The sequence below is a fragment of the Biomphalaria glabrata genome, chromosome 14 (assembly GCF_947242115.1).
Source record: "Biomphalaria glabrata chromosome 14, xgBioGlab47.1, whole genome shotgun sequence".
In the NCBI taxonomy this organism is placed as follows: Eukaryota; Metazoa; Mollusca; class Gastropoda; family Planorbidae; genus Biomphalaria; species Biomphalaria glabrata.
The window spans coordinates 30,082,617-30,097,693 of NC_074724.1; the positions used below are offsets into that span (position 1 = coordinate 30,082,617).

General features: G+C 32.8%; 1 protein-coding gene across 1 annotated transcript in view; it reads right to left on the reverse strand.

Annotated features, from left to right (window-relative positions):
* LOC106066052 (hemicentin-1-like) overlaps nucleotides 1–15,077 on the reverse strand; it is a 73,090-nt gene that overhangs the window by 12,175 nt on the left and 45,838 nt on the right. The window contains exons 48-61 of the mRNA XM_056009879.1: nucleotides 14,259–14,549; nucleotides 13,739–14,032; nucleotides 12,846–13,136; nucleotides 12,327–12,620; nucleotides 11,432–11,722; nucleotides 10,916–11,209; nucleotides 10,042–10,332; nucleotides 9,493–9,786; nucleotides 8,596–8,886; nucleotides 7,247–7,540; nucleotides 6,116–6,409; nucleotides 5,186–5,479; nucleotides 2,725–2,840; nucleotides 999–1,167 (exon numbers count right to left, since the gene is read on the reverse strand). Of these exons, the coding sequence (XP_055865854.1) occupies nucleotides 999–1,167; nucleotides 2,725–2,840; nucleotides 5,186–5,479; nucleotides 6,116–6,409; nucleotides 7,247–7,540; nucleotides 8,596–8,886; nucleotides 9,493–9,786; nucleotides 10,042–10,332; nucleotides 10,916–11,209; nucleotides 11,432–11,722; nucleotides 12,327–12,620; nucleotides 12,846–13,136; nucleotides 13,739–14,032; nucleotides 14,259–14,549 (3,798 nt within the window). The remainder of the gene's footprint in view (nucleotides 1–998; nucleotides 1,168–2,724; nucleotides 2,841–5,185; nucleotides 5,480–6,115; nucleotides 6,410–7,246; nucleotides 7,541–8,595; nucleotides 8,887–9,492; nucleotides 9,787–10,041; nucleotides 10,333–10,915; nucleotides 11,210–11,431; nucleotides 11,723–12,326; nucleotides 12,621–12,845; nucleotides 13,137–13,738; nucleotides 14,033–14,258; nucleotides 14,550–15,077) is intronic.

Consider the following 15,077-nt stretch of genomic DNA (forward strand, 5'->3'; position numbering starts at 1 on the left):
TGGCTTAGTTCTGTTTGAAATAACTGAAGGGGTAGAGATGTTTCCATCCCTCAGTTCTAAGTTGTCAGAGACAACCAAGGTTTTGGACTAAAGTTTTGGGCATCTATGATCAAGTCAAAATGTGCTGATTCTCACTATAAGAAGAGTTGAGCTCAGAAATAAGTTCAGCAGTCAAAAACTCTTTTTACAGCTTTAAATTTGTACTGGCTTAGAGCATATAGAGAAGCCAATACATGCTGGTACAAACAGTAAATGTTTGTTTGAAGTTTTCTAACTGCGTTGCAAACAGGTTAAGGCAAAGGTAATTATTTGTCTGTATTAGCAAATTAGGTTAAACCTAAATAAACATATTTTCTGACTTTATGACATTGTTAAATACTTGAGGGTTGGTAGGAAATCTATAAAAGAAAATATATTATTATCTGGTTGGTAATGGAAATTAATTCAGAGCTAATATAAATAGACTAACTTTTCTTTTCTGAATATCAAGCACCATAAAAGTACTATTAAGTCATTGGTTAATATGCATGACTAAATGCATGATGCGTAGGATGTAATCATCTTCTTTTTTGAAGTAACGTCTGTATTATATAAGATAAGATAAGATATTCCTCTGCTAAACAATGACCAACTTGACAAGCTAAGAGCATGACAAAATCACAGAATGAGTCCCACTCCCCCACCCCTCTGTGGACACTGTGCCCACCCTTATGAAGCTGTGAATCATTTCCTATTCAAATGCCCTAAAGGCAGGCCTACTACCATTGCAGCCCATCTTAACCAACAATCTGTAAGGCAGTACTAAAACAATGACCTAGAACTATTCCAAAAAATTCACAAAGGGATATAACTATGGTCATTAAAGTAGAAAAATTAGAGAGTAACTGTAGAGGGTTTAAAAAAAAAGAAAAATTTGTATTCTTCAGAAGGAAAAAAAAACAACAACATTTGTACTCTTGATTAGGAAATAAAGAAAATTTTTTAACAAAAATTCTTACATATAACATTGAGTGAGATCGTCTCACTAACTGTGCTATTTGAATTAACAGCTCTGATCGTGTAACTTCCAGAATCTTGTGGTGCAGCAAACAGCACAGTTAGAGGAGGGGTGCTAACATTTCCATTCTGATATTTGGTCTGATTAGCAACATTCACAGGACTGTTATCCTAAATACACATAAACAGACAACATATTATTATTTGTAAAATATAGGCACAAGATATCAAATATTTAGATTATGATAGTAAATATTAAATTACCAATACAGGTAGTCCTCATTTAACTACAGGGTTATGCTAATCTGGAATGTTTTTTTGATATTTTAAAATCTTTCTTCACATCACATGTTGTTTGTGATCTATATGGCAGATGATGTAAAGGTAATTTGCTTCTGTGGACCATGGCTAACGAGGGTGTCATGTTGCCAGCACAACTAATGTCAGGTACCCATTTGAGCTGGGTGGACTCAGAGATACCCTAAAGATCCTGAAATTAAAAGTTCCAGTCTTCACCAGGATTCGAACCCGGACCCCCCAGTTCAGAAGCCAAGTGCTTTACCCCTCAGCCACTGCTCCTTCTTAACAAATATATAATGAAATAATATGAGTAAGGGTTGATCAATAGCAATTAACAGAATCAATCAATTCTATATCTCAAATATCCATTCAAGTGTACAAATATCAATAAAAACATACTAGCATAACATGAAGGCACAATTAGTTACAATAATTAAGATACAATCCGGACTCACACTTTATAGGACTCACACTTTATAGGACTCACACTTTATAGGACTCACACTTTATAGGACTCACACTTTATAGGACTCACACTTTATAGGACTCACACTTCATAGGACTCACACTTCATAGGACTCACACTTTATAGGACTGAATACTGCCCGCTACACAGAGTAGTTCTGCACAATGATCAAGCTTGACTCTAATGCGGAGTCCAAAGCCTGAGTCCCAATAATGGGGAACAAAAATCCACAAAATGCAAGGCACCAGAAGCAATGGCCCCTTAAGTAACAATGCTTAAAAGAATCTTTCCCTTTGTACATAACAATGCCAAAGTACACAACTATTTTGTAGAATTAGCAAATTCAACTTAAAAACCATTGTTCTGTTAACTTAAATAAATTGATTACCGTTATGGAGTGTGTTTCTATGGAAACAGTAAGAAGTTAGCGATTGGTTGTGAATGATGCAACATAGGGATTGGTTGTGAATGATGCAACATAGGTGGCAATATTATTACTTGGTTTTAGTTAGGGAGACAACTCAAGAGCCTGAGACTGAAAAGTTGTGTTATTGTAGTGAGCTAGATTTTGTTTAAAAATATTATTACTAAAGTCTACTACATTTATTTCATTTATCACAAGTTGATTTTGTCTATATTATAAATAAAGTTCTATTTAGTTTTGTTCACAAAAGGAAATTATTCAAGTTGTTTGAAGTTTTATTAGTTAAGATATATTAGGCCTACAACAATTTAGTTGTCTAGCAGCAGTTTGGTGCTACAAGACAATGACAGGTAACAACAGTTACATTACCGAACTTGACCTACAGTAGCAGACCTACAGTAGATGTGTATTAGAAATATTGGTTGGTAGCCCATGTAACCATTGCAACTGTAGATTCAAGCTACAATGAAAATAATGAAAACTTAAGCCCGTTGAAACTTTAAATGTGTCTAAATGTGTTTAGAATCTGATGTTGTACCTTGTACCAGGTGATGGAAAAGAACGCTGGGTACATGTGAACAGATACATCCATTGTCACATTCTTTCCCTCTTCAACGGTTAAAGATTTGTTGACAACAGTGATGTAAGGGTCAACTGTAAAACAAAATTAGAAACCAATGGCTAGTCAAGTGGCAGTAAAGTTAAGTCATCAATGGCTATTAAGTCAATATTAAAGCTACTTTGAATATATCATGTCATGAAGATATCAATGTCTTTAAAAAAATGAATTAATATTATATAAAAAGTAAACTCCAAGTACTGGGCTATTTTTTTTTCAATTTTCACTGGATATTAACAACATTTAATTTTTATTTTAGTTTACCCTAATCACTTAAAATGACTTTGAACTTGTTTTTATCACATGAAGCATATTACAAACATCAGTTTTAGTAATGGTATTGTAACAGAAAATCATTATGAGATAAATAAACATTTTGAGGCAATTTTCAGTAAAATAATTTTAAAAAAATAGGTATTCAAATTAATTACTATTTAGTAGAATAAAGTTCCCCTTTCAGACCTTGCGGTCTATAGGGCAGATGATGTAATTACTATATATTATTTATTAATAATAAATTTGATAAATAATTTTACCACAAACAAAATTATGCCTTTTAACTGAACCTTTTTATCAAAGAGGATAAGAAACATAAAAGTTTCTAGTAAATATTTTCTATAATTTTGATCGCAAGGCTAGATGTTATCTTATTTAATGAAACACATGACATTAAAAACAAATTATTTTTTTAAAGGGAAATAATTCTGTGTTCCGCAGAGTAATATAAATGTAACAGTTGGACTATGCACAGCTTTAACTGGTTTGGACATTCGTTATCATGTAATGATGATAAACATCCTAAGACAATGAAGTGTATGGAAATTTCAAATAGAAACAGTCAAAGTTGTTAGAGTAAATAAATATACATAAATGTTAGTGTTGAAGAAGATAAATAAAGAAAACACACAGGATTAAAAAAATGTTAATCACATAGATTTAAACAATAGGAATTAAACTTAGACCTAAATAAGTTCATGAATAACACACGTATATGTAAAACCAACTTAATAAATAAAATTTTATTGTATTAGAAAGGCATGCTCATTTCACAAATATCTACTCATCCAAATATACTGTAGTCATAATGCCAGTTCAAATTCAAAGAAAAAATAATGAAAAATTGAGAATTTAAATGTTATATGAATATAATATATATATTTATAGCATTTCCTCAACAAAATATAGCAATAAAAGTTCTAAGGAATTAAGGGTAGAGCACAACCTGAAATAGAAAGAAGAACAAAATTAAAAAGCAATACATTCTTATGAAATGAAACAAATATTTTAAATATTCCTTTTCAACAGTTTTAAAATCAAATGCAACTGCCTGCTTGGCCTAGGGAATGTGTTATACTTACCTAAACATGCAGGAACCTAAACAAATCAAACATTTATACACTTTGATGTACAAGTTTTGCCTAAGTATTCTTATCAAATGTAATCATTTTCAAAATACAATTCAACAGGATGTTGTATGTAGTTCCCAATTAAAAAACCTTTTGCAAATGAAAAATAAATCCTTAGCAGACTATAAATGTAAAGTTTATTTGGAAAAAAAAGTATTCGTAGTGGAAAAAAAAGTCATTATATTTATAACTATTTTTAAAATCTAATTTAATTAAAAAAAGAAGGAAAATTATTTTAAAAAATAGTTATAAAAAAAATGTAAAAAAAAAAAATGTAAAAAAAAATGAATCTAAAATGATCTAAGCTGTTGACTATCTAAGGTATTGTATTGTCAACCAACTAGTCTTTAAATAACTAGGTGCACAATTAGACACTACAAAAGACTAAAACTAAGTTACAATTAAAAACTATCTACAAATACATGGTGTCAGAAGTAATAAATAAAATGCATGATAACATGAACCATCCCTTATATCTCTCTCTCTCTCTCATTAAAACTAAGCCTTGTAATTAAGCAATGCACTTAAACAAATAAGCCACAGCTCAGACATTATTCCCTTTCACCATTAGCCACTAATAAACAAATTACAACAAGAAGCCGAACACAAAATTTGCCTGTAATTAAAGATTATAAATAGAACAGAAGATGCAATGCCACAAAGAAAAAAAACTTTTAACCAAAAAATAATACTTCTATTTCTGTTAGTCCAGTATAGACGAGAGTATTGTACAAAAAAAAAAAGAAAAGCATACTGTCCAAAATTTTATTTAGTATTTTTGCTTGAATAGAGTATTCTAAAATGTAGACATTCTAGAATAAAATATTCATCTGCTTCAATAGAATAAGAACAACTTTGACCTCCGAAAATAAATAAATGACATCTTCTGTCTTATTTATAATCTGTTCATGATAATGATTATATAGTGTTTTTGTTTTCTATGGAGCTGAAAGTAATACTAGGTTTTGACTCACATACAACAGTGACATTGACCAATGGGCCTTGGCTCGACCCTATTGAGTTGTTGGCCACACATCGGTAGGTGCCACTGTCTGTTGTAATGTTCAGGTTTATGATGGTCAGGTCAGGTAAGGCAAGAGTACCACCCAAATATTTAGAGGGGTTCAATGTGGAGTTGATCCTGTTACCATCTTTCAACCAGTACAGCTCTGTGACAGGAGGGAATGCAGCTGCATTGCATGTCAAGGTAATATTCTGACCTACTGAACCTTTTGGAGTTTCTGAGCTTGTGTTAATACTTGGTGAATCTGAAAATAAAGATATTTGATTTTAAATATAATTAATGGAAATCATTGACCATCAAGAAAAATATTAGTTGCAAATTACGAAGAATTTTGTAAATATCATTAAAAACAAATATAATGGACTAAGATTGTGAAAAGTCATAGAAGTTGTTCTTATTCTCCCAAACCAGTATAAGAACAAAAATGGAAATTCAACCACCAAATCCCAGAGATGTGTGACCAATTACAACAAGTATTATACAAAAAAAATACTTAAAAAAAACAAAAAAGCTTGGATTAAGTGTATCAATTAGTATGGATCAGTCATGTAATGAAATTTGTAATAAGCCTCAGACAACAATCTGTAAAAGGGACCACCACTTCATTCAAGTACAAATTCTTTCCCTTGTTTTAGTTACCAAACAAATTATTATTTTTTTACCAATAGTTAATTTAATAATTGGTTAATTCTTTTTTATTGATTCTTGTGTTGTCAGGTTAAAGAAATAATTGTGCAAATTTACAGCTTGATCTGGTGTCGGAGAAATAATGTGTACAAACTTTTGGCCAGACAGACACAGACATAGTGAGTTAATATAAACTTTGTTAAAAGGCTTAAATGAAGCATGCAACAAATTGAACAAGAATGTATTTACTCACATGTCACATCCAGTCTTATGTTTGCACTTATTCCAGCGCCTGCTGCATTGGTAGCATTACAGTAGTAGAGGCCAGCATCTGTTCTTGTGACATTTAGTACACTGAGATCTGGTCTGCTCACAGTCCCGCCAGTGTAGTGGGCAGGATTTGATGCCACATTTAAAGATTTCCTGTCCTTGAACCAGTTTACAGACTGGGCAGCCGGAACAGCCACGATACTACAGTTGAATCTGACTTCACTTTGACCTTCAGGAACTGTCAAGTTGGTTGGTGAAACAGTTACTACTGGTAAACCTGTTGAAAGAAAATTCAAATATAAATGTTACAACAGCAATGCATTATTTGTATATTACATGTCTTGACAATCTTAAGGGCCAAGAAGTTCTTTTACTACTGTCACGTAGCATAAACCAGAATAAGTTTATTTTTAGCTCTCTGCAACCATCTTCATAGCAACAGCAATGTTACAACAGCAATAAATTATTTGTATATTATATGTCTTGACAAGCTTAAGGGCCAAGAAGTTGTACTTTTGCTACTGTCACATAGCACAAACCATCCATCCATCCCAGTGGCGCTACAGCCCATGGAGGGCTCTGGCCTGCTTTAACACATCCTTCCATTCAGATCTCTCCTGGGCCTTTCGTCTCCATGCCCTAACCCCAAGCTGCTTCAGATCTGCTTCCACGTCATCCATCCATCGCATTCGGGGTCTGCCTTTGGGTCGCCTGCCAGATACGTTTATTTTCAGCTCTCTGCAACCATCTCCATAGCAACGTCAAGGTTGATAGTTGACGAGCTCTTGCAGCAAAGCATGCATTCTTGGAAAAGAAGGAATTCAATGACCATAAAAGGAGCAGCGAAGATTTAGCGGGGGTGACAGGAGTGGCTTGTTTGCAAATGTAGTGATGGGTTAAGGAATAAAAAGTTTTGGAAAGGACGGGCAAAGTCAGTTGTAGAACAAATCTAGTAGAGTTAAGTTGTAGCTTGAGTTGTAGATCCTGAGCTATTGTTAGTTTTAATTGTAGTTATGAGCTTGAACAAAGTGTGTATTTTATTCAAGTGATTCCTAGTTCCAGAATGAAAGGGGAGCTTTACTTTACTTACTATTAAGACTACTAATATACTTACTAAAAATCAAGAGACTGACAAATGAGCTGGTAGTATTTCCAATTGTGTTTCCTGCTGAACAAGTATAGTTCCCAGAGTCCTGAACTTGTATCCCAGAGATAGTCAATGTTGTGTTAGAAATTGTTCCGCCTGAGTATTTGCTGGTATTGCTACTTGGGTCCAGTAGGCCACTGCCTATTTTAGTCCAATAGAAACTGGACAGGCTAGGATTGGAAGACACTGTGCAAGTTAGGCTAACAGTGCTACCAACAGCTGAGGTGATAGACCCAGTGCTCACATTCAATCGAGGTTTGTCTGTGGACAAAGCACAATATTTAATATTCAAAGCAATGTGACTGTTGTATCGGCTAAAGCCACTGTATGTACAGCCCTTAAATATAAAAATTTTTCAGGATTGCAAAAAAGTTTGTATTTTGTTTTTTTTTAAACTGTGTATATTTTAACATTATGGTTTCTTGTCACTTTGTAAGTTTTAAAAATGTGTTACAATCTAAAAACAAAACAAAGTTTAAAAATCAAAATCAAAATTTAAAAAAATCCTTTTTTTAAAAAACAAAGCTTATCTGAGGGGAAGAACAAAAATATAGAAGTTATTTCCCTTATTTGATATCAAAGAAAATAATTGTTCAATCAATTCCTGTTTTGTTAGGTACAATAAACAATCATTTAAAGCAGCGATTCTCAACCTTTTTGGCTCGGCGACCCTTTTTATAATCCCCCACTGTGCTGCGACCCCCCCCCCCACACACACACACAAATACAGCAATAGAAGAATAGGCAAAATACAATCCATATTTTCGATGGTCTTAGGCGACCCCTGACAAATCGACAATCGACCGCCCAAGGGGTCGCGACCCACAGGTTGAGAACCCCTGCTTTAAAGTTTCAACTTGATTTGAGAATGGGAGTGCAAAAAATAACATGTTCAATTATCTAAGAGATTGAAACCCTTCATATTTAACCATACCTTTGAATACTGAAGGATTAATTTCCCTTGTTGGTATCAAAAAAATAATTGAATACCTGTAATAAATTGACTAACTGGTATTTTAATTTATTCGTCTATTGTCTATGCTAATAAAAAAATGTAGTTTCAACTGATCCGAGATTGGGTGTGGGAGAAATAAGGGGTACAAGCTTTTAAAAAAACAGACAATGTGAGTTGATATAAGCTTTGTAAAAAAAACACTGACAAGACTAAACATGCATGTACAACAGGATACAGCCTATACATTTTTATACTGTGTCAAAAGTTAAATCTGGAAACTTCTACTACTTATCATAATTATCTTCATTTAAAACAACAAACAACATCTGTAATTTATAAGTACAGATGATTTGATACTTACACTGTAAGCTAACAGTTATATTTGGTCCTTCAGTGGTTCCAAAATTGTTGGTTGCCACACACTCATATCTTCCTACATCAGTGTCTGTCATTGAGTTGATAGTTAAGTTTGGGATGCTCTTAGTGCCCCCAGAATACTTGCTGGACCCAGTTGTGTTCAGTTTGACTCCATTCTTTGTCCAATACAGATCACTCAGAGAATCTAGAGGTGCCACTTGGCAGTCCAGTGTGACTGTTGTGTTCTCTTGACCTGGGACATTGGTGCTGTTGGGGGGAGTAATTACTGGCAACACTGGGCAGAAATAAATAAATGTATTATGTACTAACATTGGTGATGTCTTATAAATATTGGGTTCACAAGCTTACAATAATATGCAACAATGTTTTTTTTTTATTTCATTATGAGATTACAAGTTTATGTAATTGATATTTATAATAGCATTTTCTAAATTTAATATTTTTGAATTTCCTTAGCCCATTTTTGCAAATACTCCTTCAGTTTTCTAAGATAATGAAATGACTTCCTTAAACAAATATTATTAAGAACAGTTGGTCAGATTTAAATCAGATGATTCAGATTATTCCAAGATTGTTTATCACTAAAATTAAACAGTATACACAAATAACAAAGCCAGACCCATCTGACAGAGTTTAAAGCACCATGCTTACTTATAATAAAAACCTTGTAAGACCTACATGCTTCATACAGCAATGAAAGAATAACAAAAACAAAAGAAAAACGTGTAACATGATAGATAAAAAGATAGCATACCAATAGGTAACTTTTCATAAACAACAATTTTAAATTTAAACGCTATAGGAGAACAAATTATTATTAGATTTAAAAAAACTTCAGTACAGTACATAATAATAATGACATCTATTTTGATATACTTACAAGTGACTAGGAGACTAACAAATGAACTGGTAGTATTTCCAATTGTGTTTCCTGCTGTACAAGTATAGTTCCCAGAGTCCTGAGTTTGAGTCCCAGTGATGGTCAATGTTGGGTTGGCTACTGTCCCACCTATATATTTATTGGTGTTGCTACTTGGGTCAATCAGTCCACTGCCTACTTTAGACCAGTAGAAGCTGGATATATTTGGATTGGCAGATACTGAACAGGTTAGGCTAATGATATTTCCTGGAGTGGTGACAATAGATCCACTGCTTACATTTAGTCGAGGTTTATCTTTTAAAGAGAGATGAGGTGGTTTTTTTTGTTTTTTTTTAGAAAATACATGAAAAGCAAAATTTACTGTAATAACAGGATTTAAAAAAAAAAACTGATAAAAGAAAAATGATTTATGTAAGAGTTTTAAACTAAATAAAAGGTATTATTTTTTGTATGTTTTACTCTTGTCCTATTAAATTTCCTTACATTTGTGGATAAGAAAGATCATTAAAAAAAAACAACTTGTATGTATAAAAAAGATATGCTACTCACATTCTAGATTTACAGTTATATTTGGTCCTTCAGTGGTTCCAAAGTTGTTGATTGCCACACACTCATATCTTCCTACATCACTGTCTGTCATTGAGTTGATAGTTAAGTTTGGGATACTCTTAGTGCCTCCAGAATACTTGCTGGACCCAGTTGTGTTCAGTTTGACTCCATTCTTTGTCCAATACAGATCACTCAGAGAATCTAGAGGTGCCACTTGACACTCCAGTGTGACTGTTGTGTTCTCTTGACTTGGGACATTGGTGCTGTTAGGTGGAGAAATTACTGGCACCACTGGACAGAAAAAATACATTTATTATGTAGGCTACTAACATTGGTGATGTCTTACTAATATTGGGTTTAAATGCTAACAATATAAATACAACAATGTTGGGTTTTTTCCATGATGATATTAGATAATGGCCTTTTCTAAGTTTAATAGTTTAGAAATTCCTTAGCACATTTTTACAACTACTCCTGCTTTTTTCTAAGACACTGAAAGGTCTTCATTAACAAATACTATTAAGAACAGTTGGTCAGATTTAAATCAGCTGATTCAGATTAATCCAAGATTGCTTATCACTACAATTAAACAGTGTACATGAATAAAAAAATCAGACCTATCTCACAGAGTTTAAAGCGTCACACTAGCTTATAATAAAAACCTTGTAAGACCTACATACTTCTTACAACAATGAAAGAATAACAATAACAAAAGAAAATCTTGTAACATGATAGATGAAAAGATAGCATATCAAAAAGTAACCTTTCATTAATAACAATTTTAAATTTAAACGCTATAGGATAACAAATTATAATTATTTGATTAATAAACTTCAGTACAATAAAATAATGACACCTATTTTGATTTACTTACAAGTGACTAAGAGACTAACAAATGAGCTGGTAGTATTTCCAATTGTGTTTCCTGCTGTACAAGTATAGTTCCCAGAGTCCTGAGTTTGAGTCCCAGTGATGGTCAATGTTGAGTTGGCTACTGTTCCACCTATATACTTATTGGTGTTGCTACTTGGGTCAATCAGTCCACTGCCTACTTTGGACCAGTAGAAACTGGATATATTTGGATTGGCAGACACTGTACAAGTTAAACTAATGGTACTTCCTGGAGAAGTGACAATAGATCCACTGCTTACATTTAGTCGAGGTTTATCTGTTAAAACCAGATGAGGTTTTATTTAGCATAAATCATGAAACACAAAACAATTTACAGTAGTAACAATATTTAAAAAAAAACACTGATAAAAGAAAAATGATTTATGTAAGAGTTTTAAACTAAATAAAAGGTATTATTTTGTATGATTTTATTCTTGTCCTATAAAATTTGCTTACATTTGTGGATAAGAATGATCCTTACAAAAATAATGCTACTCACATTCTAGATTTACAGTTATATTTGGTCCTTCAGTGGTTCCAAAGTTGTTGACAGCCACACACTCATATCTTCCTACATCACTGTCTGTCATTGAGTTGATAGTTAAGTTTGGGATGCTCTTAGTGCCTCCAGAATACTTGCTGGACCCAGTTGTGTTCAGTTTGACTCCATTCTTTGTCCAATACAGATCACTCAGAGAATCTAGAGGTGCCACTTGACAGTCCAGAGTGACTGTCATGTTCTCTTGACCTGGGACATTGGTGCTGTTGGGGGGAGTAATTACTGGCACCACTGGACAGAAATAAATACATTTATTATGTACTAACATTGGTGATGTCTTACAAATATTGGGTTCAAAAGCTAACAAAATAAGTACAACAATGTTGTTGTTGTTTTTTCATGACGAGATTACAAGTTTATGCAATTGATATTTATAATGGCCTTTTCTAAGTTTAATAGTTTGGAATTTCCTTAGCACTTTTTTACATCTAATCCTGCAGTTTTCTAAGACATTGAATTTTTTAAATTAACAAGTACAAGCAACAACAGTTGCTCAGATTTAAATCAGCTGATTCAGATCAACCCAAGATTGTTTATCACTGCAATTTAACAGTATACACAAATTACAAACCAAAGCTATCTGACAGAGATTAAAGTGGCACTCTATCTTATAATAAAAAATAAAATTTTTAGGACCTACATGCTTCATACAGCAATGAAAGAATAACAAAAACAAAAGAAAAACTTGTAACATGATTGATAAAAAGATAGCATACCAAAAGGTAACCTTCATAAAAAACAATTTTAAATTTAAATGCTATAGGGTAACAAATTATAATTATTAGATGCAAAAAACTTTAGTAAATTATAATGACACCTATTTTGATTTACTTACAAGTGACTAGGAGACTAACAAATGAGCTGGTAGTATTTCCAATTGTGTTTCCTGCTGTACAAGTATAGTTCCCAGAGTCCTGAGTTTGAGTCCCAGTGATGGTCAATGTTGAGTTGGCTACTGTCCCACCTATATACTTATTGGTGTTGCTACTTGGGTCAATCAGTCCACTGCCTACTTTAGACCAGTAGAAGCTGGATATATTTGGATTGGCAAACACTGTACAAGTTAAACTAATGGTATTTCCTGGAGAGGTGACAATAGATCCACTGCCTACATTTAGTCGAGGTTTATCTGTTAAAACCAGATGAGTGTTGTTTTTTTTAAGTAAAACATGAAATGCAAAATTTACAGTAATTATGAAATTAAAAAAAAAACAACACAGCTAAAAGAAAAATTATATATATGTAAGAGTTTTAAACTAAATAAAAGGTGTTATTTTGTATGATTTTATTCTAGTTCTATGAAATGATTTTTACAAAAAAAAAAGCACTTGTATAGAAAACTGATGCTACTCACATTCTAGATTTACAGTTATGTTTGGCCCCTCAGTGGTTCCAAAGTTGTTGGTTGCCACACACTCATATCTTCCTACATCAGCGTCTGTCATTGAGTTGATAGTTAAGTTTGGGTTGCTCTTAGTGCCCCCAGAATACTTGCTGGACCCAGTTGTGTTCAGTTTGACTCCATTCTTTGTCCAATACAGATCACTCAGAGAATCTAGAGGTGCCACTTGGCAGTCCAGCATGACTGTTGTGTTCTCTTGACTTGGGACATTGGTGTTGTTGGGTGGACTGATTACAGGAAGTACTGGGCAGAAATAAATAAATGTATTATGTACTAACATTGGTGATGTCTTATAAATATTGGGTTCACAAGTTAACAATAAAAATACAACAATGTTATTTTTTTTTTTCTTTCATGATGAGATTACAAGTTTATGTAATTGATATTTATAATGTCCTTTTCTAAGTTTAATAGTTTAGAATTTCCTAAGCACTTTTGCAACTACTCCTGCAATTTTCTAAGACACTGAAAAGTCTTTATTAACAAATACTATAAAAAACAGTTGTTCAGATTTAAATCAGCTGATTTAGATCAACCCTAAATTGTTTATCACTACAATTTAGTCATGTACACGAGTATCAAAGCTAGAGCCACCTGACAGAGTTTAAAGCATCACGCTTACTAATAATAAAAAACCTTGTAAGACCTAAATTCTTCATACAGCAATGAAAGAATAACAAGAAAAAAAAATTGTATCATGGTAGATCAAAAGATAGTATAGCCAAATGGTAATCTTTCATAAACAACAATTTTAAATTTAAACGTTAAAGGAGAATAAATCAAATTATCAGATTTTAAAAAACTTCAGTTCATTATAATAATGATACCTATTTTAATATACTTACAAGTGACTAGGAGACTAACAAATGAGCTGGTAGTATTTCCAATTGTGTTTCCTGCTGTACAAGTATAGTTCCCAGAGTCCTGAGTTTGAGTCCCAGTGATGGTCAATGTTGAGTTGGCTACTGTTCCACCTATATACTTATTGGTGTTGCTACTGGGGTCAATCAATCCACTGCCTACTTTGGACCAGTAGAAGCTGGATATATTTGGATTGGCAGACACTGTACAAGTTAAACTAATGGTATTTCCTGGAGTGGTGACAATAGAACCACTGCTTACATTTAGTCGAGGCTTATCTATTAATTATAAAAAAAAGACATTTAATGAAAAAACTTAAAAGAAAAGCATCAATATTAAAGTTATTAACGTAAAATAAGAAAACAAATATTTCTGAAATACCTCCAAATAGTTTTATTTAACTCAAAAATGTTAACTTCAATACTGACAGATTACTCTAACAAGGGATTTATTATTACAATACATTATTTTTTTAAAATTCAATAAAAAAAGATTACTACTTACACTGTAAGTTAACAGTTATATTTGGTCCCTCAGTGGTTCCAAAGTTGTTGACAGCCACACACTCATATCTTCCTACATCAGCGTCTGTCATTGAGTTGATAGTTAAGTTTGGGTTGCTCTTAGTGCCCCCAGAATACTTGCTGGACCCAGTTGTGTTCAGTTTGACTCCATTCTTTGTCCAATACAGATCACTCAGAGAATCTAGAGGTGCCACTTGACAGTCCAATGTGACTGTTGTGTTCTCTTGACCTGGGACATTGGTGCTGTTGGGGGGAGTAATTACTGGTACCACTGGACAGAAATAAATACATTTATTATGTTCTAACATTGGTGATGTCTTACAAATATTGGGTTCAAAAGCTAACAAAAATAGTACAACAATGTTGTTTTTTTTCATGATGAGATTACAAGTTTATGTAATTGATATTTATAATGTCCTTTTCTAAGTTTAATAGTTTAGAATTTCCTTAGCACATTTTTGCAACTACACCTGCAGTTTTCTAAGACACTGAAAGGTCTTCATTAACAAATACTATTAAGAACAGTTGGTCAGATTTAAATCAGCTGATTCAGATTAATCCAAGATTGTTTATCACTACAATTAAACAGTGTACACGAAAAACAAAACCAGACCTATCTGACAGAGTTTAAAGCGTCACAGTAACTTATAATAAAAACCTTGTAAGACCTACATGCTTCATACAACAATGCAAGAAAAACAAGAACAAAATTTAAACGCTATAGGAGAACAAATTATAATTATTAGATTAAAAAAACTTCAGTTCATTATAATAATGACACCTATTTTGATATACTTAC